The 21295-nt window shown below is 53.2% G+C and overlaps 7 protein-coding genes across 7 annotated transcripts; 1 reads left to right on the forward strand and 6 right to left on the reverse strand.

Moving 5' to 3' along the window:
• Positions 1 to 1018: 1018 nt before the first annotated feature.
• On the reverse strand, positions 1019 to 1685 carry BU25DRAFT_341584 (60S ribosomal protein L32-A; the record flags this gene model as incomplete). Its single annotated transcript, XM_033702875.1, has 5 exons — positions 1019 to 1176; positions 1229 to 1301; positions 1410 to 1492; positions 1545 to 1586; positions 1646 to 1685. 5 exons carry the CDS (start codon positions 1683 to 1685, stop codon positions 1019 to 1021), a joined length of 396 nt encoding a protein of 131 aa, XP_033561537.1.
• Positions 1686 to 2099: 414 nt separating this feature from the next.
• BU25DRAFT_410950 (DUF298-domain-containing protein) lies at positions 2100 to 5011 on the reverse strand. The gene is made up of 3 exons (XM_033706430.1): positions 4686 to 5011; positions 2841 to 3098; positions 2100 to 2784 (listed from the first exon to the last, which is right to left on the reverse strand). Exons 1-3 carry the CDS (start codon positions 4814 to 4816, stop codon positions 2340 to 2342), a joined length of 834 nt encoding a protein of 277 aa, XP_033561538.1. The 5' UTR covers positions 4817 to 5011; the 3' UTR covers positions 2100 to 2339.
• A 721-nt stretch (positions 5012 to 5732) lies between these two features.
• On the reverse strand, positions 5733 to 8381 carry BU25DRAFT_393225 (uncharacterized protein). Its single transcript, XM_033704686.1, has 4 exons — positions 7039 to 8381; positions 6851 to 6990; positions 6205 to 6798; positions 5733 to 6136 (listed from the first exon to the last, which is right to left on the reverse strand). Exons 1-4 carry the CDS (start codon positions 8264 to 8266, stop codon positions 5927 to 5929), a joined length of 2172 nt encoding a protein of 723 aa, XP_033561539.1. The 5' UTR covers positions 8267 to 8381; the 3' UTR covers positions 5733 to 5926.
• A 161-nt stretch (positions 8382 to 8542) lies between these two features.
• Positions 8543 to 11410, reverse strand: BU25DRAFT_393228 (PalH-domain-containing protein). Its single transcript, XM_033704687.1, has 2 exons — positions 11284 to 11410; positions 8543 to 11226 (listed from the first exon to the last, which is right to left on the reverse strand). The coding sequence occupies exons 1-2, from the start codon at positions 11356 to 11358 to the stop codon at positions 8938 to 8940; spliced, it is 2364 nt and encodes a 787-aa protein (XP_033561540.1). The 5' UTR covers positions 11359 to 11410; the 3' UTR covers positions 8543 to 8937.
• A 6370-nt stretch (positions 11411 to 17780) lies between these two features.
• On the reverse strand, positions 17781 to 18391 carry BU25DRAFT_61754 (uncharacterized protein). The gene has a single exon (XM_033711963.1). The coding sequence runs from the start codon at positions 18213 to 18215 to the stop codon at positions 17820 to 17822; it is 396 nt and encodes a 131-aa protein (XP_033561541.1). The 5' UTR covers positions 18216 to 18391; the 3' UTR covers positions 17781 to 17819.
• Positions 18392 to 19365: 974 nt separating this feature from the next.
• BU25DRAFT_421783 (uncharacterized protein) lies at positions 19366 to 19871 on the forward strand (the record flags this gene model as incomplete). The annotated part of the gene is made up of 2 exons (XM_033708111.1): positions 19366 to 19432; positions 19483 to 19871. 2 exons carry the CDS (start codon positions 19366 to 19368, stop codon positions 19869 to 19871), a joined length of 456 nt encoding a protein of 151 aa, XP_033561542.1.
• A 310-nt stretch (positions 19872 to 20181) lies between these two features.
• Positions 20182 to 21117, reverse strand: BU25DRAFT_393231 (mRNA turnover protein-like protein 4). Its single transcript, XM_033704688.1, has 2 exons — positions 20891 to 21117; positions 20182 to 20835 (listed from the first exon to the last, which is right to left on the reverse strand). The coding sequence occupies exons 1-2, from the start codon at positions 21079 to 21081 to the stop codon at positions 20319 to 20321; spliced, it is 708 nt and encodes a 235-aa protein (XP_033561543.1). The 5' UTR covers positions 21082 to 21117; the 3' UTR covers positions 20182 to 20318.
• Between the last annotated feature and the right edge of the window lie 178 nt (positions 21118 to 21295).

Below are 21295 nucleotides of genomic sequence, written 5' to 3' on the forward strand. Positions count from 1 at the left end.
TTGTGCTCGTGCAAGTCAAGCGAGCATCAGAGATAAACCAGGTAGCAGGTATGGGGGAGGGGGGGGGTCTTCATGACACTGGCACCCTGCAAGCCGTAACGTATGAGCCCGCCCAATCACACCCTCATCAGAAGCTTATCTGAGCTAGTGTGAGATTGTCGGCTGGCTGAGAGTTTGGTGTATTTGGTGGTAAGAAGGTAAGTCCGTGTCAGCTTCAATCAGCATGCGACAAAATAGTCGATCAGCACAGATAAGATGAAGGCGCACGATACGCTCATGCCGAGCTGGTGGTCAAGTTGGGCTTCAGATTGTGTGTATGTATAGCTACCTGACGACACGAGAATCCCAGGCACAACACGAGCATGTGGTAGTTCCATAGGACGTCGAGCCTAGGTGTTGCTTGACAGACCTGATAGCAGTTCGCAAGGTCATGTTGGATTGTACGCTTTTGGGGCTTGGCGCAGGGTGATGTGTTCATGTCGTGCAGTATCTGATGGCGCAATAAGGTGATGGTCGTGCATTACGGCTAAAGTCTGGTCCAAGAAGCCCGTTGGTGTGATTGTAGGGTGATTGATAGATACAGGTTCGACTGCATGTTGTTGAACCTGGTACAAGCGTAAAGCGTGTGTTTGCTGATAGCTTGTTGTTGCTGTTGGTACTAGTATAGCAACGATGAACCATGAGTTGCAGCCTGTTCTAAGCCCCTGCATCAGACTTGGTTTCTGTCTAAGAGGCGCTTCAAGAGGTGAGTATATCAGTGACTGTCGTCGGCATCACAGCTCCTCATGCAGAATCCAACAAGGTGGCTCATTTCGTTGCATTTTTCCTTCTGCTCCCTCATTCATACCCTCTGATCACCCCTTAGGGGAAAGTCGCAATAATTTCTCCAAGTGCATGTCATGCATGTCACTCGTCATGTCGAAAGAAGCGAGCCACGGAGGAAAAGCCTTCCCATTGAGATCGTAACTAATCAGAGAGACGCCTTGTATGCCCTGCCCAAGTGAAAATCCACGCTCCTCTACGACTCGGTCTTGACGCGGGCCTTGTCGTTGGTAACCTTGACACCGATCTGCTTTGCGCGGGCGATGATGTCGATGCGCTTGCGTGCGGAAACGGCGTGGGCAATCTCGGCGGCGAAGGTGGTGTTGTGCATGAGAAGGAGGTCGACATCGTTAACTAGAAAGTCATTAGTGGCAGTCCGGACAGTAGGAGAACTGCATGGTCGTACCGTTGCTGACGACGAAAGCCTTGTGGCCGGAGGGCATCAGGTGGCGGGTCTTGCGGTTGGATCCGTAACCGATCTGTGTCGCAATTGTCAGTCGAAGCCCACATCTCAATCAATTCCACTTCGACATTGCTCGGTCCATCTATGTGTTCCAGTTGTGTGTCGTGTAGAAGGCAATCCGTACCTTGGGCATAGCAGCCTGGCCCTTGAACCGCCTGCGGACGCGGTTGTCGATACCCTTAGGCTTGCGCCATGAGGGGTCAACGCCTGTTCCAAGTCAACATCCATTCCTGTCCTCTCAATTCCTGGAGTATCATACGCATAAAGCGGTCCGACTGGTGGCGGTTGAAGCGCTTGGTGTCTGTATCGGTTGCGTCAGTCTGCGAAATTTGCGGATCAGGGTGCGTGGGTTCAGCATACGCTTCTTGACGATCGCGACGTGCTTCTTAGCGGCGGCCATCTGTTGCAATCAGTATTTGAGCAATATTGCGACATGTGCGGGCGACATACTGTGTCTGCTGTGTGGTTAGTTTGGACGGTCGGAATCGTGAATCAAATTGTGCTGTCTCGAATTGCGTGGTGGGCAGGCCTTGGCTGCGCTAGTGCAATAAGCGAGGTGGAAAACCAATGCTGGCACGACCAACACCAACACCAATACCTCACGCCGAGAACATCAAAAACGAGTATGTGCCGTTGGAGGAGATCGCAGAAACCCCAACTATTGCGCATGATCGTTTGCAGCATTATCGAATTATTGCATCCGTATTTGGTTTGAGGTCGCTGCACAACTGCAGCATGTCACGTTCAATATGCAGATCACCCCCGCATGTTGCTGAAATATAGATGTTCACATGTATTCCGCGCCCCTCAAGACGCCATGCTAAGCTATTCTATCTATTAAGATGCTTTTGATGCCAACGTAAAGTGCCATCGGGGAAGGCGAAGGGTATGTATGCTCCGTGATACCATGCTGCGCTGCAATCGGCGCAGCGATCCCTTAACCAAGCTGTGTTGGTTTAGGTACATCTAACCATGTTCGACGTGACTCCCGCCAGCGAGTATGTCTGTAATACCGATAGAATCGAATCATTCTGATTCGACTCGACAAGGATGCTCAGTACTCCATCTCCTCGGTCTTCTGCTCAGCACCGCCACGCTTCTCGTTCTTGACCCACTCGACGAAGTCATCGATGACAGACGGCCACGAGGACTCCTCGTTCCAGAAGCTGATGGACTCGTCCTGGAGGGTGAGCTGTGCGAACTTTAGTGTTTCGTTCCACATGTCCTTGTTGACGCTCTTCTTCCAGGAAGCCTCAAGGAACTCTTTCCACCAGTCCAGCCAGGGGTTGTTGGGAGTTGACCACTTGACTGCGGAAAGCGGTGAAGCGAAGAGAAGGTCCCAGTACGCGGTAGCCGCTTCGAGAGCAACAGCTTTCTGTTGCCCAGTCTTGGCAAGGAAGAATGTATACTTGTAAACCCTTGTGAAAGTCGCCTTGTCTGCTGGCAGCTGCGTCTTAAGGTTCCCGAGGTAAGCCTTCTGCTTGTCGATGGTGTCGCAGCTGGAGTGGGTCAGTACCAGTCTGATCAATACGGAATGATTGATGGATCGACTCACTCTCGCTCTAGCCAGCCATTGACGAAGCCCTCTCGAGTGATCTCGCCCATAGTGGGAGCTTGGATGATCTCCAGCGCAGCGAGAGAGTCCATGCCTTCGAGGTCCACTTCCAATTGCTGGAGATAGCTCATGGTACCGTCTACACCGACGAGATCAGGCTCCCCAGCTGCATTCTCTCGGTACTTGTCGAAGAGCTTGTTCAGGGTCGCCTTGGTAGCGGAAGAGGCGTTCGAACCGCCACCACCGCCGCTGTAATATCTGTACATGGTTTGTCAGCGGACGTTGCAGTGTTATTGTGATGCTATGAAAGATGGTGCGAGCAAGCGTGCAACGGGTAGGGTAGTCTACCGGGCTCCGGTCCCAGGATCTCGCAGTGGCAGTAAAGCAATCATCAGAGGAGACAAGTAGACAAGCGGATAGTCGTCGCCCTTCTTGGATGCCGTCTTGATCTGGAGGAGTTCATCGGGTGATTGAATCGTTCCATTGAAGCCTGGGTCGTGGAAGTCTGGGCCTAGCAGCTTCTCAACCCGCTCATTAATCATGCGCTTGAACGTCATCTGGTCATCGGATTCGAGTCCCAGATAAAACCATTGTCGAGACAAGTTGAATTCATTTTCCACAAAATCCGTTTCGCTAGTGAAGAGCTGAGAGAATTCTGTGGCTTTCGATGGAGGCATCGAGTCCACGAAGAGTCTGTACAAAAGACCAGTGTTGAATGGAAAGGACCACAAAGGATGGTTCCTAGCCAGAGCGAGCCAACCAAGGTCTGCGCCGCCTCGCAACGATACAGCTGTCTGTGTGCGCTCAATTGTCGTGGATACCGAGCGATTGGGGACACCAGGCGCCGGTAATGTAATCGATTGATTATCCACCGCGTATGCCTGTGATGTTGGGGCAGTCGCGTGACGTACTTGATGTAGTATCTTTGCTCCCCATCCGAGTACTCCATACTGTCTGGTCTGGCTAGGAAGCATAGAGTGGCTTGAGGAAGGCAGGAAAGCGTTGTTGGCAGCCGTATCGTTGTACAGAACCTGGCTCAGATGTTCGGCTTGACTACGTTGCTGCTGCGTACACGGACGTTGGTTCTTGGCCATCATATGCGACAAGGCTTCTTCCACATCGGATACTGCAGCAAACTGGGCGAAATGCTGCGATCCTCCTGAGCCGTGCTCATTGTCATAGGAGCCGTTGGCTGTGTATGCATAGTGCTCAGGGATTGGCGTAGGCCGCTGGGTGTTCTGCTCGAAGATAGACGATGTCTCGCAATGGGATAGTTGACTCAGTTGACTCGAGGAACTGGCGGATCGATAACTGGAGTTTGAACCACTGGAGCTGATACGCTTCCAGCGCTGTCGGCCGGCAAGCTGTCTGGCGCGGTCTTCGGAGGCACCGAACATGGTGGGCTATGGCGGTCGTAGGAACGTGGCTAAGTGGTGATGTAGACGAAAGGTGTGGATTGTGAAAGAAGCAGCGCTGGCCATGTTTATCGAACGAGTTGACTTGTTGGTCCGTATGGAAGGTGGTATGGCGTTGTTTGCGGACCATGCAGAAGGTGTGCCTACTGCTTTCAGACGAGCATGCGCGCGCAAGTGCATTGCAGTTCCCCAGGAGGTGCGCCAGGAATGCGCACTCGTGACGAAAGCTGCATGTACGGCCCGATGCCATGTGCTTTCCCCACGTTGTGTACCGTCCTTGCCTTCCCTTCTCCTCAACGTCGAAGGTGCGCGAGCGTAATTATTGATATATACGGTATATTGGCGGTTGGTCCAGGGTTTCAAATATCCAGTGCGCCTTGTAAGGGGCGCAGGTAGTGAGGAAGGAATAGAAAACGAGATGGGTACTTACGCGTTGACAGCGTTCTGGGCATCCCAGCCATGGCTCTTGAGCACCCGCACTGCAGCGGCGCGGTCCATCTGTGTGAAGCTCATGAACTGACTGATCGCTGCCTTCTGCTGCGCCGTGTATGCTGGAGGCATCTTGTGTTAGAGATCCTGTATATCCTTCTCTTTAGGTGTCACTGCTCGATAGCAGTCGCGAGATCAGGCTGCGCCGACGGTGGGGTGTGCGGTAGCGAGAGCACCGGAGTGAAGAGTACAAGGCGAGAGGATTTGGTGAGAAGAGACAAGGCAAAGTGAAGCAGAAGCTATGCTAAGCTTTGGAGGAGTCGACAGGGTCGTGGGTAAAGTGACGGCATTTGCGCGGCAGCAGTTGGAGCCGACCCCACCAATCGTGCCCCTCCTCCGCGCCTCAGAAACAAGGCTGATATTTGGCGCCAGTCTCCATCCATCTTCACCTCGCCTTGCTGCCCACGGATTGATATGCAGGGACCTCTGGAAAGAACACACTAACCTTCTTTTGTAGCCCTGGCCTTCTTAGCGGGCGTGGTCGACGTTGTTGTGTCCTGGTTCTTGCGTTTTGGCATCTTGATCGAGTTGCTGTTGTCCACGGTTTGGTAACTAGTTGAGTTGAGGCGGTTGTCTGCTTGATGCGGTGATGATGAAAAGACTTAGGAAAGAACGCGTCAACAGATGTTTTGTTGATCTTGCGAGGCTATGCTGGTCATTGCATCGTCAGTGCGCTCGCGGTGAATGGGCGTATGTGAGACCTGAACCGTTGGAACTAAGAGATGTCCGTGGTGAATGACTGTGTTTGCATTGGCCGCTGCTCTTGGTATTGCAAATCAAACAACAACTTCATACTGCAGAGTGAGACTTGGGAATTGGCAGATATATTCCGTCGACCACGTTTATTGGGAAGGCACCCATGACCATGGTTCAGTATCAACAGCCTCCACGGCTCACCCATACACATGCAGATATGCCGTATTACACACATACAGCAATGTGCTCGTACAGAGGAGCTCAAGAGACTTGGAATCGGAGGTCCATCAAACGCGCCGAACCCCTTCATTCGCCCAATCCAACTAAACGATGAGTATATACACACCCACACCTCAAAATGCTCGCATCGAAAATATACAAATTACAACACCGTTGCTTAGTCCCCTACATCCCTTCAGAGCACCTCCACCTGCGCAGCGACCAAGGCTGAATCCTCAGTCGAAGACGCAACGTTCCCTCGGGCGCCTAGTCCGCGGTAGGCATACTCTCGACCTCCTCAGTCAGCGCCCTCCAATTATCCGCTTGCAGTTCCGCATACTTGACACGCTCCTGACTCCACTCCTGGTACAGTCTTGAGACGTGGTACTGGCTCTTCTGGAAGAAGAGGAGTTCGTCGCGGATGCATTCCTTGATGAAGACGCCGCGGGCGTGTTGTTGGACGATGGATTCTTTGTCCTGCTAAAAGTCAGTCTGAGCTCGTACGGATTTGTGGGCGCAGTGGAGCAGAGGGGTGGTGAGCTCACCTTAGAGATCGCATCCTCCACCTTCTCTGCCTCGCCCGGCTTCACCAGTTCAGCCGGCTTATTCCTGATGTTCTGCAGTTTTGTCTCGTTGTTTACTATCCGCCTCTCGAGCGCGGGGATGTTATCCTTTGCGTGTTTGTCTCGGCGGTCGAACATGTCTCGTACGCTGACCAGTGTATCTCGTTGCCTCTTCAGGTCTTCGAGGACACCTTCTTCCCACCCTCTTGCCTCGTCTTCAAGCAGCTGTTTTGACTGGTCCAGATGTCTAGCTGTGGAGTTCAGGCCTTCGTTCAGCAGGGGGACGTCGTTGGTGTCGACGGCGTATGTGTCTTGCGAGATTTCGGTCAGGGAGCTGAGAGCTTGCGAGAAGCGGAGGTATTCGGCTGCGATGCCTTCATTGCGCCGGGTGAGTCGCTCCATCATGGCGCAGAGGTTGATGTAGGTCTCTGCGCTTCGGCGTACGCCAGAACGGACGGTCTCGCTGAGTTCGGGGAGAGTCTTGGGTAGCGAGTCTTCGAGGTCCGGGGGTAAGGCCTTGCCAGTAAACTCCTCCTGCACAGACAGGTTTGCCTGTTTCCGCCAGACGGAGAGCTCCTATGTTCTTGTTAGCTGGATGCAGAATTACTGTTGTATCGCCAAAGCTTACTGTAGGTACGGTAAGGAACATGACGACAAGTTGCTCTTGCGAAAGAACAGGGTGTCGAGCAAGCGCGTTGGTGAACCGTGTCAGACCTTTTCTTCGTTTCTCAAGGAAGCTCGCGTCCGCGGCTATAGGGTTGCCATTGACTAAGGATTTTCAACAATTATTGCGACAGGATCAGGGCGGGTACTCACTACCGACTCTCTTGGGAGGTAATAGAGGCAATTGCCTGAACGGAAAGCGCTTGTGCAGGCAGTCCAATAGCCACACAAAGTCGCTGTATCTGCGGACAACCTTGTTCGCCCGGCGATTGCTCCCAACCTCGTAGTTGCGGTGCTGGAACATGAACAGGCCTTCCTTCTCGGCGAGGGCGGTTATTGTAATGACCTCCTCGTTGCCAGATCCACCTGGAAGGCGGCCAAGAGATCCGCTCAAACCAGACGGCGCACTGGCACCATTATTGCCGCTCGCTGGCGCATCCTGGAAGCCGCCAGCGTTGAGGTCTGGTGCATTGAATGGCTGACTAGATCCTCCGTTGTACCCGCCCCAGCCGCCATCACTCGGTAGTGAGCTTGGGGGAGGAGCAGCAGCAGCAGCAGCAGCAGCAGCGGCCTGTGGTGCGATTTGGTCGGTCGTGGACTGTGTTGTAAACTGACTCGTCGTTCGCGCAGTAGGATGAGGCGTGGTGCCGTTCGTTTGCGCAGGTACAGAGGTGTAGCTGTTGTGGTTGTGCCCTTTGTGAAGGTCTGGGCTACCCCAGGGATCTGCCTCTGGGTCGCCAAATGACTGCTTGCGGAACGGTGCGCGCGACCTGCCTGGACTCGGTGTCTGCTGACTGGGGACCTGTTGCGGCATTGGAGGTGTGGGCGGTGGCTGCTGTTGCGGCGTGGGCGCGCGTGGTTCTGGCTTCGAGGACTTGGGCAGCGGTACAGATGGCTCGGGGAGATTGCTCTTGCGCTCGTCCACGCTGTCAAGTGTGACGTCGTCGCCCTCTTGTGCCAGACCGAGGAGTGCGAAGAGCACATTGAACTCGTTCCTGCCGAGTCCTGCGACGTCCTGATCGGGTTGCGCCACTATGTCGAGGATCTTAGATTGTGTGTCGCTCGGTATCCCACTGCTCGCCAGCAGCTTCTTTGCGCCGTCCAGGCTGATGCCATTGCCAGTGCGGTCCCCAGCGTCCAGCAGGGCGTCAAAGGCATCGATGTACGAGTCGGGCACGTCCGACGCAGGAAGCAGCGACTTGACCAGCGATCCGCGACCGCCTTTCTTGGGTGTCGGGAAGGCCCAGGGCGAGTCGTTGCTGTCGAAGCCGTCGTCGAACAGACCGCTGCTCGACTTGCCCGCGGGCTTCTGATCGTCGTCGAAGAGGCCGGACGACTGCTTGGAGCGCGACGGCACGTCGTCATCGCCGAACAGGGACATTATCGTCTATAGGCGCACGCGCAATGCTTCTCTCTCAGAAATCGAGGAAGCTGCAAATGAGGGTAGAGAAGCAGTCTAAAGCGCGACAGACCAGACGAATGGCGCGCAAGGTGAGGGTAGCATGAGCACTTGAGCTATGTCGAAATGCGGCAGCTCCAGGGCAGTGTCCCGCGGTTAGCTAGCCAGAGCTTGGGCCATGAAGTGGCTGGTATCTCGTGCGTTACCTATCAACCTTGGAACACCGATTGCATGTGCGGTACGAAGTAGACTAAATCAGGTAGTTTGACATCTTGTATTTATTGCTAGTAACGTAGTATTTCATCTCAGATCTTGTCGTCTGCTAGATGTTCACAGCACAACAATCCTTCGTATCTTCCAAACGTAAAAACGTAAGTGTGAAGCCGAGTCTCATAACATCGGCGGGTATCCAAAGAATATCCAGCCCTTCCATGTGGGGCTCCCAATAGCCCTCAGCTTTTTGAGTCCAGATAATGCGCCAAAACCTATGCGGATGCTGTCGTCTCACCGTGCCACCAGTGCGCCGTTGAAAAACGTGGGGTATACAAGTATCGACGCTGAAGTGCGTCGAGAATATAAACAAAGAAGTGCAGGAAAACGTCAGTCAGGCCACGCTACCTGTCGTGGTTGGTGTGCTGCTGAGATGACGATCCCTATGGAGAAGCGTTGTCCAGCAGCGGTGTAGGACTCTGTATCTCCTCTGCCAGACTGGTTGGTGAGACAGGTGGGTGAGCTGTGAGTCCCCCAGCTTGTGGCGTGTACCGTCTGCGCGCATTGCGGTTCGCGTTGGTAGAGGTAGGAGGCTGAATAAGCTCACTCGAATTGGTGGTCTGGCCAGAGTGTGCTGGTGAAGGCATGTCCGATTGCTCTTCGATGGTCGTTGGTATCCTTGCAATCTGAATACCAGCAGTGGCCGACACCTCGCTCTTTTGTCCATCGTGCCGTTGCTGATGCTGTTGCTGTTGTTGCTGCTGCTGCTGCTGCTGCTGCTGCTGCTGCTGAAGGATATCTGGAGACCAGGTTTGACCACGGGGCTGAGCTGGGATGATTGTCACAGGAAGGTTCATTTCGGAATGCTTGTTGGCCTTCTTCTTTGACCTGAACCTTTCTCCTTGTTGCGCAGCGAATGTGCCAAGGCGATCTGATAGTGCCAATCCGTTGTAATGACGCGGTGGAATGTTGGCATGGACCTCGTCAACTGCGAGCGGTTCGATCACCTGGCCTCTCTGCAACTCCTGTGGTGGCGCACGTCCCTTCCTTGTGAAAGGGTTGGCCATAGCCTGCCAGTTCCATCTGCTGTTGCTGGCAGACGTATCGGGGTCTGTTGCACCTTTCTCAGGATCGCTGACGTCTGCCGGTTGACCAGTACCTTCCTGGAGCTCAGACGGTTGCTGTGCTTTCGCTCCTTCTGGTGTCAACCGATCTTCAATGGATGCAGGTTGACGAATTGGTGGTGTTTCGTTGATGGGGTGGTATCGTACTGTGTAGACGGTAGAGTCTGCACTTGTGGTGTCCGTCCGGCTGACTGGTGAGGCAACAACAGGAACAGCCGGAGCAAGGACTGGGCTCTGTACGCGCACATACGCACTCGAGCTGCGATCACCGCGACGAGCGGATTCAGAGCGGCGGTGGACTGGCGGTGGCGCGGGGACATGAATAGTGCGCTTCTTGCGTGCTTCTGCCCGTGGTGACTCGGTCATCTTTCGTCCCAGTCTCTGGGCAAGCTCGCCAACACGGCCGCTCTGGCCCGAGGCGAATGCACTCAGACTGAAACCGCCAAGCCCACCATCGCCTCCGTCCTTCTTCTCGTTGTCGGAAGAATTCCGCTTCGAATATGGCCACTTCGATGATTTAGATGATGGGGTGTTGTCGAGCATGTCGTCTCCGTCGTAGATCTCCCTTCCTAAAATTCCATCTTTTCTTTCTTCTCTTTCTAGCGCCTCGATGCGCTCTACCCATTCCCAAACAATGACACTGGCTGCTGCTGCTCCGACCCAACGGAAGTAGTCTCCCCAGCCGGCGATGGTGTAGTTAGCAATGTCGGTGATGAAGAATACGACAGGTGTGAGTATGGCGATGATTGATAGTAGGGCGACGACGCTCATGTTCCACATCATGGAGTGGTAGAAGGCGTAGCGTCGCTTGGTGATGGCGTAGTAAAGGACCCAGGCCGCATACAGCATGCTGAGGGACAGCTGGAAGAGGTAGCTGAGTGCGGGGATGGCGGTGTCGAAGTGTGCAGGGCGGGCGCTGTTGTCGTACGAGCCGAAGCTGTTGAGAGAGCTGAAGGTGATGTCGAGTAATATGAGGGCAAATCCCACCCATTTGATGATGACCTTCTCTTTGTGACGGGGGAACAGCCGTATCAGGGTCTGTACCTGCGCAAGCCACAAAAAGATGTCGGAGATGATACGGGACACTTTGATCTCCATCCCTGAGACGACCTGGTCGCGCAGCTCCATGGCATCGATGAACCCCTCGGCGTACTGGCGCCCGGCGATCTTGAACGTGTCGGCGGTGGCCAGCGTCAGCGATATGGCGACCGTCAGCGCAGCTACCTTCTGCAGCCACGGGCGACTCCCCACTCCAATAATGCCTCCTCCTCCTGACGCGCCGCTGATCATGCCGCGTCGTCCCATGAGCCCTGAGCGTCCGGAAGCGTTGCCGGCGAAGAACGTCCGGGGCGTGATGATCAGCATGATGACGAGCATCCAGGCAATGACGGTAGCCGCGCCGGTTGCGTAGGCCTGCGGAGTGATGGAGGCGTGGAAGGGGTCTCTGATGTCGGCGACGCTGAGGACCTGGCCAGTGCCGTCGCCGTCAGCGCCCTGCGAGGCGGAGGTGCATTGCGGGCGGAAGACGGCGTTCGTGGTGAGGGTGATGGTGTTGCCGGGGCTGATCTCGATCACCCCGTACTCGGGCAGTTTGTAGGACGGACAGTGCTGTGAGGGGGCGTCAGTCATCGCGTCGGGGGCGGCTGTCGGGTCTGCGATACTCACGTAGGGCCGGCTAGAGTCGCGCACCTCCAGCACCGGCGTCGCCCCTGTCCACGGCACGCCCACGGCCTCCAGCATGGCGGCGTGTTATACTGGTCCAGCAGCGGCGGGTGCCTGCGTGAGTGCTCCCATGGGTGTCCAGACGTTGCGTGTGCGGGTATGCGGTGCGGTGCGGTGCGGGTCGTAGAGTGGGCGAACGTGCAGCTGCGATGGGTGCGATGGGTGGATAAGCGGCGTCGAGGAGTGGCGAGCGACCAAGGCGGACTGGGCAAGATGCTTGTCTCGCTGCGGCAGGTGCCACCTTCTGCTCTACTGGCGTCGAAACCACGGGGCGTCCGACCCACCCAATTCCAGACTCCAAGCACTGCAGAAGCCGCAACAAAGTTTGCAGCCAGCAGTTCTCCGCCGCCTGGGAACGCTTCGCTCCGCAGCGTCGCACTCTTGTTTGCCTGCGACTTTTTGCAGCAGAGGCGCCGGCGACAGCGCTGGCAGCCGCGTGAAGGGGCGCTGACCTGTTGGGATGGGCTGTTGCTCGCTGGAGATACTCCGGACGAACTCGGGTCACCCAACTGCATTACTAGCTCCCCACAACACTGGTTTGGAACAAGAGACGCTGATAACATGGCTTCATGTTGTGGCATGAGGCGTACAGTGCAGTGGCCTGTCCAGCCGCCTGATTTGGTTGTGTAGGCTGCTGCAGAGCCAGCGCTACCACAGTCCATCGAAACAGAAACACCTTGTGTCTCTTCCCTGGGTTCAGACAGGCTCCACGTCAAGCGTCGCAAGCACATGGATGACAGTATGACATTTGCGTGTCTGTCCTGCGCTTGTCCTGCGCTTGTCCTGCGCTTGTCCTGCGCTTGTCCTGCGCTTGTCCTGCGCTTGTTCTGCGCCGTTGGACCCTTTCCCACACACTCGTTGCTCGATGGCAGCTGGAGGTCTGGAGAAGAGCGTGCACGGTGACCGCGCCTAGACTGCATACCCGAACGAAGCTCACCCAGCCCAACACAATGAGCTTGGCCTAGCCAGCCTCAAACACGACATCACGAGCGCACACAAATAACTGTAACAACCACAGATGCGCTCCGGAGCCACAGCCGCAAGGAATCAACAACGCGCTCACGATACCACTCGAACCATGCGAGAAGGCCAAAGCACACTGAACACACACTCGATCCATGTCTGAACGCATGTTCTCCTAGCCGGCTCTCCAGGTCGGGACGGACAGAGCGGCAGCCTGCTGCTTCACCCGGATAGGCGGCCTTACCCAAACCGCCACGTGCACGATGCTGGCCGTCGACCCTCGAAGCAGCACAAAACAACGCCCTCGCACTGTATCCGACAATTCGGCCCCGGCAACTGTCGAATCGCATCCCAATTTTAATCTTTAGACATTCCATTCTGACGTGCTCTTTTGAAGTCTGGATGCGAAAACAGTATTCAGAAGCCTTGGGCGCTGGTGCTTGTGGGTCTAGAGATCCGTTTTTGCCAGTGAGAAAGCAAGACGCTTGCACCCACACCCGTGGTAACGAAGAGTCAAGCTCGATCGCCGTCCTCGAGACACCGACCGACTACTCTTGGTATCACGGGTCAGCGCTGCGCAACACAACGACATCGTGAAGGCTAGAGGTATTCGCTCGCTTTTACGGCTACCCTTTTACGGCTACCCTTTGGACATTAGCTGCTGACGTCATCACGTCTGCTCTACAGTGCTTCGGTAGCATGACAGCTATCTATGATGAGAATCACTTGCTGTTGCAGCCGATATAACATCTTACAGTGCACTGGCTGAAGACACCTCCCGACTCTCCTCAAACGCCCTAAGAGCAATGCGGCTGCTTTTCCTGCCTCAACCAACTGAACACTAACCGCACGCACAAATCTGCCACGTTCAGGTACAATAACCTCTCCTGATCCCCCACTACCCTTTAGATCAAGCACAATGACGAAGGTGCCGAGTTTCACACCACCAGCCGTACCCGGTCCTTGACGACTTTGTACATGTCCAAGACACGCTTGATGAAGCCAAGCAGCGGCGACCCTGCTTTCGGCTGAACAGCCGGACTTGCTTCAAATCTAGGCCTCGACAGCGATGGGTGGCGAGTATCACCAACGCCTGCCAGCGCCATACCTGAGCAGATTGTGACATCAGTGCAGAGATTGCACCTGCATTCACACTGGCCTCACGAACAAGACCGTGGAAGACCGAGACGGTAAGGTGAGAAGTTGCGCGTCCTGCTATCACTCCTCTCACAGGTCCCATCACATGTCAACGAAACTGTCAAATCGAAGATGTCCATCGAAGTTGACGAATGTGTACACGCCAGTGACTAGTGGGCCTCACTGAGCCCGATTACAGTAACGACCAGCTCCGGTCAGCACAGATACTTCTTCGTGAAGGTACACATCTAGTAAATTGACAAGATCGAATGAAGCTGCAAGCCGCAAGACGGACAACGAACAGCCTACTCTTCACCGCCTCCTCGTGGGAACGTGCAGCTTCATCACACCGAACCGATTGCGCTCCAACATCCTCTCTCAAACGTGGCTGTTCAATACAAACTCACAATTGCACCGAAGTCTGTATAAGCAGTGTTACACTCGTCCTAGAGAGTATTCGAACACAACCCAGCTCAAGGGAACATGCACGTCCATAAGATAGCTTCAAACCATAGGACATTTCTCCCTTTCGCAAAGATGTAGGTTCCATCAAACAGTATCGTCACTGGAAAACGATCAAACGCACAACAAAAGACACAACTGTCGTGCCACTTTCAGCAACCTGTGGCGACAGCCTGGGTTGTCACGCACTCACTGTGACGTGTCTCTACGTTCGCAAAGTCCTTTTGAGCGTAACGGTAGCTGCGGATCACTGCACAAGTGACTTAGACGATACAAGCTCACAGCCTTTGGTAGTCAGACACTTACTCCAAACCACGCAAGATCAAACCATTCCCCATCTCAACGTCTCGTCTTCCAACACGTCCCACACCAAAGATTTAAACTGTGTGTGCACAGCACATCACACCACACTCTCATCTTCGCTAATGCCGTTAAATCTCTCGACGCGATCCCCACCTGACATATAACGCACTGTGTAGCGCGCTAGCTCAACAACAAGTGATAAGCATATGCTTCTCTCAAGAGGCGTGGAGTGTTTCGTCACAGGATTGAGCATGTGGAAATTTGAGAGTTTCGCCAGCCGATGTGGGGTTTCGTTACATAGGTTGTAAAACGTATGTGTTTATCGGTCACTGTTGCCAGACTGGTTACAATGTCTCATTTATCCGACCTTACTATCTCAAGTGTGCATATGTGGAATGCATGTGCAATACCATAATGCCACGGCAGACGTCAAGATTTCTTTGCGGATTGTCATTGGGACACGGTCTTGTTGACGGATCAGTGAGTTCAGAAGCTAATGTACATGGCTGGTACATGTATGCAATCGTTGGCTTTCGAATGCTCTACCTTGAATTAAGGCTGACTCATGCGAGAAGATTTCGGAATAAGCGGGAAGTCGACTGGTCCGCATGCTAGTATGGATCTAGACGGTCCCTGTTCAGGGGTTGACTGTGTGGATGGTCTGATGAGGATGTAGTGGAGGCCTGCATGTTACTCAGAAGTCCTGGTAGCGTTGACTTGAGGAGTGAGTTACCCGTCAAGCATTCGATGATACATCATCGGGGTGACTAGAAGTTGGGGGAAGCTACATATCGATTCGTAGCCACTTTCGTGTATGGATGCGTTTGTACATGGTGCAGTGCTCCATGAGTAGGCCGTCATCGTCATTTCATGAAAACCTAAGCAATAGACGATGATGCAGGTTCATCGCACGAACGCAGTGCCACAGGCTGCATATCGTTTATGACCTAACAACCGTATTGCTAGAAACACAGGAAAGGTAGCTTTGTAGAATTGACATGTCGGCTTTTGACTCGACGTTTTCCTTGCTTTCATCATCCTGACACCTGGTACTTAGTCTTTCCAGGATAAATCGAGCATACACCAAGGAAAAGGTATCTCCCATTCGGTAACCAAGAATTCTTGTGGACGGTACTATTAGCCGAATCGCGGTAGCGTTCTGCGTGTTCTTTCTCAAAATGTTTGTCCGGTGGTGACAACATGAACGAACTGTTGCTGCTCTCCACTTCGACGACCAGATCGCCAGGCTGAGCCTTATCATGACTGACTAAAAGCCTCCCTAGAGAGTCTAGAAAGAACATTGCGCTCGTGTTGCGACCTTGGTGTCTGTGGTTATGACGCCACATTTTGTCTTCTGAACACAGGGCTCCAATCTCCCCACCATGCTTGGTCAAGCGATCCCAGCCTGAGCACACTCGAGTTTGAGACTCATCCCACTCTGACGATCCCAGCATCTTAAAAACGTTGCCTTGGAGGACTGCATCATTGCATGCCAGGACATGTCCCTCGAGTTCCGTGATGATAACGCGAAAGGCATCACTGACGCTCCCGGGCGCGTTGCTTGTCACATCTCCATCGAACTTGCGACTGCAAGACCGAAGGAGAGTAGAAACAACCTTTCCTTGTAGCAAGGAAGGAGTAACTGTGTGAGCCTCGCCTTCCTCAGGATATGATGCGTAGTCATCACGTAGAAGTGGCCGCGGTCGCCACCGTTGAGTGTCCCAGAATTTGAATGCGAATCCGCATTGCTTATCAGAGGACTCGGAGTTTCCTTCTCGGAGCGCTTATGGCAAAGGCACCGTAGTCCCTGCTACTAGCGGTAAGTGAATTCCTGCCTTTGAGAAATTTATGATAACTTCCTGTAAACTCAGTGTATAATCCGGCTCTACCAAGGGATCTCTTTGCCGCCTATGCTGAACATCGTGGCAAATGTGCAACAATGCGAACATTTTGTCGCGAGGGTCGCTGGCTAGAAAGATAGAAGTTTATCTGAAGCTGGGGATCAAAGTGCTGAGACCTCCTCGGAAACTTGGACAGATCCAAGCTGAATTGACCCACTCTAGTATATGTCTCAGTTGTTCTTCGTATTGTCGATATCTTGACGGAGCTCTTGGGACCTCGAGCAAAGTTCGTAGAAACATGAGGCCCATGACAGCCGTGATAAAGTCTGTCCAGGGCAGTACGTCGTGACCATAGATAATGGTCGCCTTGGGAAGCCTTTCGCGATCATGACCGCAGTATGGCTCTCCATTGACATTTTAAGTTGCGTTTCCTCGGCCAAGTCGCGGATGCATCTCTCCAGTTGAGCGATGTTGAAGTCGTGTGGAGTTTTGCGAGCTTTCGAAGGAAGCTTCTCCTGCGAAGCCTGCTGAATGATTAGTACTTCACAAACATATGGCTGCGTCGATCGTCGTCACCGAGCCAGAATATCACCTCCTCCGCTCGTGAGTAGAGGCTGTTCATTATCAAGATTTGTGTAGTCTTCTCCTTCGAACCATTCTAATTGATGCATAGATCATCGATCCACAGAGTACGTGGTTTTTGAGGCGAACGCAGGGACAGAAGTGCACTCTCAAGCTTGCGGGTGATGCGATAAGTCTTTCGAGAGTGTGTTCTTGACCTGAGGTCATCATCCAAGGTGGCAGGAAAATAGACCTGTATGTTGATAGTGTCGGCGACATCACCCCAGCAGTACGACAGAGCTTCATATGAAACTCTTTGGGACCACAGCTGTAGATTCAACGTCGTATGGTTAAGGTAGCGTACCAAAGGTTCTTTCCCCAGGGCAGGCTCCAGTTGTAGGTAGCGGATCTCGTTCAACTCCAGATTAAGAGGAAAGAAGTGGCTGGACTCATTCTCGACACCTCGAAACGGCAGGTAGGTTGTTCTCAAAGCTGCCGGTGCGCTCGACATGATGCACGTCTGTAGCCTTCCAGGGGTGCAGTGGGGTAGTGTTAGACAGTACTGGAGGATCAAGGAAAGCTCGAAGGTAGTTCAAGCTGACCCGGCCAACTCATACCACCTGCTGTGCGACTAACAAGGTCTGGTGATTGGTCGTCTGCCGATTGGCAGCAGGCCAGATGGGATGTTGGGGCCTCTTGCAGTCTGCAGAGAACATGTCAAGTGCGTTGCAACTGAAAAAGCAGTGTAGATTGTAGTCCATGATTTGGAACAGTCGGTAGGGAAGAACAGGCATTACAAAGCACTACCCGCTATACCGGAATTTCACATCCTTTCATTGGAGAACAATACATCGATGGGAAAAAGATCATGACGCTAAGTTAAAGAGATAGCAAGACGTACAGGTGATTGTACTTTTAGTCGACAGCTGCCCTCTGACTACGTGGATGATACGCCTTAATGATATACGTGCGACCTGCGCTCGTAATATCGACTCCACGCGAACCGAGCTCAGCATACATGTACAGCAACTCGCTGGTCAGTTCCGACTGATTGTAGTTCCAACCCTCAATCTACAGCGCGGCTTGGAGGGCCTCGGCTGCGTCAGGGAGATCGTCTGCAGTGTCCAGAGCTAACGAGACTTTGGCTAGTTGCTTGTACCTGTTGTTCGATTAGTTCCGACTTTCGAGATGTACCTTATACTCAAGCTTCGGTTAGCCTATAGTCTGAATAACCATGGCGAATGAGATAGTCGATGTAGAGTCTGAGATGACACCACCTACCGCGATATGCGTGAGGCTCGATCGACGCTGAGCAGGCAGACGAGTTCTGATCTGGTTCTGCAAAGTCAAAATCTTGAGACATTCTCCGTCGAACTGCCGGTGGTTCTCGTCACGGCAACCGATGCACTGACAGGTGAAACTCCAATGCTCCTGCAGAAATCTTCGGCGTTCATCGCGAAGGGGTAGCCAGAAGTCGGCTGAGCCTCTGTTGTATTCCATCAATATCTCCTCGCCGGCTACGATGTCACGGGTTGCAACAAGTCGCATGGACCCGAGATCCTTACCCGTTTGCTTACAAGCATCGCTCACGACAGCATTGGGATGCATGAATGGTTAAGAAGGCTAAGATGTTTACCAAATAAAAGCCAGCGGTTGGTGTTGACACCCGGGTTAGCAAAACCCAAGGCGTTTCTCTGGACGACCTCGAGGTCATTTGCACCGTGAGAAGTATGCAACATCTTCCGTTTGTTGAGGTCGCGTGAGATCGCTACTTGGATAATATTATCTGCCTCCTCTGAGGCGTAGGGACTCCAGCGCTCCTCCTTTTTAGATCGGAGGCTTGGTCGAATTGTGAGATGTGTGTTATGGGCTTCGTCGTTGCTCTGTTAGACATGATATGCAAAGCTCTGATATTTTGTGTTCGAGTTTCGAGGTTTGAGGGTGATTGAACATTGTTTTTCAGTTTGTGCCAGTTGGGAGGCGATTCTCATCATGTGACATTATGTATTGTGCGTGGGATACTGAAAGCCATCGTGCTCTCGTTTCGTAATCGAGGATATCGAGACAGGTTGATTTGTTCTGAGCTCTTGTGTATTGTGCGGTCGATGAGCCACCTTTCGTGGCGTTGGATATCCTTGGTTGAACAGTGTACGACACTACTAGCTCCATCGTAAGACATCTGAAGGATGACACCCTTAGATGTAGTGAACTCTAGGCAAGTAACGATTGATGGAGTTCATATCGAAGTGCAGGAGGGACGCAGATCACCAAACCGTACCTGCCAAGTCTACAGCCCAAGTGGAGCCTCCACTCGCACCCCAGCCGCCGACCCTAAATTGCTCGAGTCCACCTGACATCTGCTACCACGCATCGACAGGCTCTCACGGCTTGCCCTTTGCTTAGACATCACTCGTATCCGGATAGCAACTCTACAAATAACTTCTGCAAACGTCACCACCAATCCAGTCTGACAGCCGGCATCCAAGCAACACGAGCGCCCAACGCACGCGAAAGGCCTAGCCCTTGTACAGCTCGAGCGTCCTTGGTGTTTCCGCGCCTTCTGACTGGGCGTTAACACGAGCGCTATTGAATGCCGCGAATGCTTGTGCGATAACCTCAAAGGGGCACGCTGATAAAAAGGGACGTGAACGTCGCTGCTGTATTCGGGGTTTTGGTACTTGCACTTTACATTTTCACTAATACTCAACGTTCTTCTGTTTCATCTCCTTGCTGTCTACCGTCGTTACATATCGTGAAGATGCTCTGCTCAACGTGCATGCTCGTGCTTGGGTTGGCGGCTGCTGCGTTTGCGCAAGAGTCGAGCTGTAAGTTAGATAAAAGAACAGGCTGATGGCGGTTTACTGATGAATTGTAGACACAGGACCAGCGTTCAACCCCTCAGAAGCGCCGTACTTCGACTACAACTCTCTCGTCATCCCCACACAAACCACTCTTCCGGCTATCCAACCCACAGATGCGTTCAGCATGGCTACCACAATCTCTGGAATACTCCTCCCAACAACACCATTATCGCGTTCGTCCGCAGCTACGTCACGTTCCTCCAGTCATTCTTCGAGCCACTCCGCTTCATCGTCAGCATCTTCGAGCGCATCAAGGCTGGCGAGCAGTACTGTGAGCTCGGCACCTACTTCCGCGTCAACATCGGCGGCTGCGCAACAGAGTACTGCAGCTGCTGTTGCGAACCGTGCTGGTGTGGTGGGTGCTGTGGCTGGAGGATTGCTCGCTGGGCTGGCACTGGCTTGAAATGCGAATGAGATATGGCGTATGGACGGAGAGTACCAGAAGAAGTAAGCATGTCAATTAGTGTCGATGTCCCCAGGCAAGAATCTAAACGTGATGAGACGTTACGAGGTATGCCGCAAAGGAAGCTAAAATCGTATGCTTGTGGCATCGGGGTGGGGGGCAGACCAACTTTGTAAATCTCTGAACTTGAAACATGGTATGCTGTGAAGTCAGCTGTCCAACCTCTTTCTCTCAATCACGTACCCGGGGTCGTAAGGTTGCTATGATCTCCATTCTTACTTGCATTGATCCACAGCTTTCGATGGGAACGGTGTCAACATGAAAGGGTATATTGATGTTATGCTTGTGAAAATCTGACAACAGTAGCCGAACTGTTGAAATTTTTCCTGGACCCAAACCAACGCCTTTAGAACGCCGCACAGATGCATGTTCGTTCTCGCAGAAACTCTACTCCTCCATGGCATCAACCTCGGTAACTGACTCGGTCTTCTTTGAGTAGTACGCCTTGATATCGATCTTGAAGTCGGCCATGGCGACGCCAAACATCTTCAGCAGCGCGGTCTGATGGCTGTTCATGACCTGGCCCTCCTTGCACACGGTGTAAGGCGCATCAAGTGTAACCTTACCCTGGTCCAATCTGGTGGGCATGCCCCATTTCCTGATGGTAGTCTCAACGCTGTGAGGCAGCGGGACATCATCATCAACCGGCAGCTCTCCACCTCTCGAGTAGACGACACCAGCCGGGATTGTGAAAGTCTGTGTGGCGGTAACACCAGCGCGCGCAAAGTCGGTCTGCGAGTATGCAGCAAAATACTCGAGGACATCGGTGGGTTCGCGGTTCGTGAAGAAGAGACCGACGTTACCAGTGAGGTGCTTGGTGAGCTCAGAGAGGTTGGTGAGATGCTCTTCAGCGGGTGTCATTCCCAAGGCTTTGGCCATGACTTTTGTCTTGCCAAAGAAGAATCTGCGCAAATGTTACTATGAAAATTTGTGCCTTATGATTCGTGACCTAGATTTACCGGCTGTCAGAAAATTCAGCGCGCACTTCCTTCAGGTACGAGTTGCGCATGTTTTCAACCGAGAAGACGAAAACGTGCTCGAAGTTTTCAGCGGCTTCTTGGACATTGGCGAAGAGCTTTTGCGAAAGCTCCTTGCCTTTCTTGTCCGTCTTGGTGAGGTGTACGACCTTGGCGCGCTTTGACTTGGGCATTTTGGCGGTGTTGTGCGATTTTGAACTTTGGTGTTGTTCTTAGAAAAAGTTCTGGCAGTCGCAAAAAGTTCAAATAGGCGGCGAAGAAGGAAGCGACCGCCGACCCTTAGCGCAATGCAGCCGCGGCTCAAGCTCAACTGCTCGTCACTGTACCTCTGTCAAGAAAGCTTCAAGCTCTCTAACATTTCGCGCTTCCCTCAGCATGCTTCGCTCG

This window comes from Macroventuria anomochaeta (assembly GCF_010093625.1).
Source record: "Macroventuria anomochaeta strain CBS 525.71 unplaced genomic scaffold BU25scaffold_17, whole genome shotgun sequence".
Lineage (NCBI taxonomy): Eukaryota > Fungi > Ascomycota > Dothideomycetes > Pleosporales > Didymellaceae > Macroventuria > Macroventuria anomochaeta.

What these genes read in the sequence shown, in the direction of transcription:
- BU25DRAFT_410950 (XM_033706430.1), bottom strand. Translation starts at nt 4,816, where the DNA reads ATGCCTCCAGCATACACGGCGCAGCAGAAGGCAGCGATCAGTCAGTTC. An exon ending in GCCCAGAACGCTGTCAACGC is followed by an intron (nt 3,099 to 4,685) that starts GTAAGTACCCAT and finishes AACCATGTACAG; the next exon opens with ATATTACAGCGGCGGTGGTG. An exon ending in AATGGCTGGCTAGAGCGAGA is followed by an intron (nt 2,785 to 2,840) that starts GTGAGTCGATCC and finishes GACCCACTCCAG; the next exon opens with CTGCGACACCATCGACAAGC.
- BU25DRAFT_393225 (XM_033704686.1), bottom strand. Translation starts at nt 8,266, where the DNA reads ATGTCCCTGTTCGGCGATGACGACGTGCCGTCGCGCTCCAAGCAGTCG. An exon ending in ACCTCCCAAGAGAGTCGGTA is followed by an intron (nt 6,991 to 7,038) that starts GTGAGTACCCGC and finishes GAAAATCCTTAG; the next exon opens with TCAATGGCAACCCTATAGCC. An exon ending in TGTTCCTTACCGTACCTACA is followed by an intron (nt 6,799 to 6,850) that starts GTAAGCTTTGGC and finishes ACAAGAACATAG; the next exon opens with GAGCTCTCCGTCTGGCGGAA.
- BU25DRAFT_393228 (XM_033704687.1), bottom strand. Translation starts at nt 11,358, where the DNA reads ATGCTGGAGGCCGTGGGCGTGCCGTGGACAGGGGCGACGCCGGTGCTG. An exon ending in GCGACTCTAGCCGGCCCTAC is followed by an intron (nt 11,227 to 11,283) that starts GTGAGTATCGCA and finishes GCCCCCTCACAG; the next exon opens with CACTGTCCGTCCTACAAACT.
- BU25DRAFT_61754 (XM_033711963.1), bottom strand. Translation starts at nt 18,215, where the DNA reads ATGCATCCCAATGCTGTCGTGAGCGATGCTTGTAAGCAAACGGGTAAG.
- BU25DRAFT_393231 (XM_033704688.1), bottom strand. Translation starts at nt 21,081, where the DNA reads ATGCCCAAGTCAAAGCGCGCCAAGGTCGTACACCTCACCAAGACGGAC. An exon ending in GCTGAATTTTCTGACAGCCG is followed by an intron (nt 20,836 to 20,890) that starts GTAAATCTAGGT and finishes ACATTTGCGCAG; the next exon opens with ATTCTTCTTTGGCAAGACAA.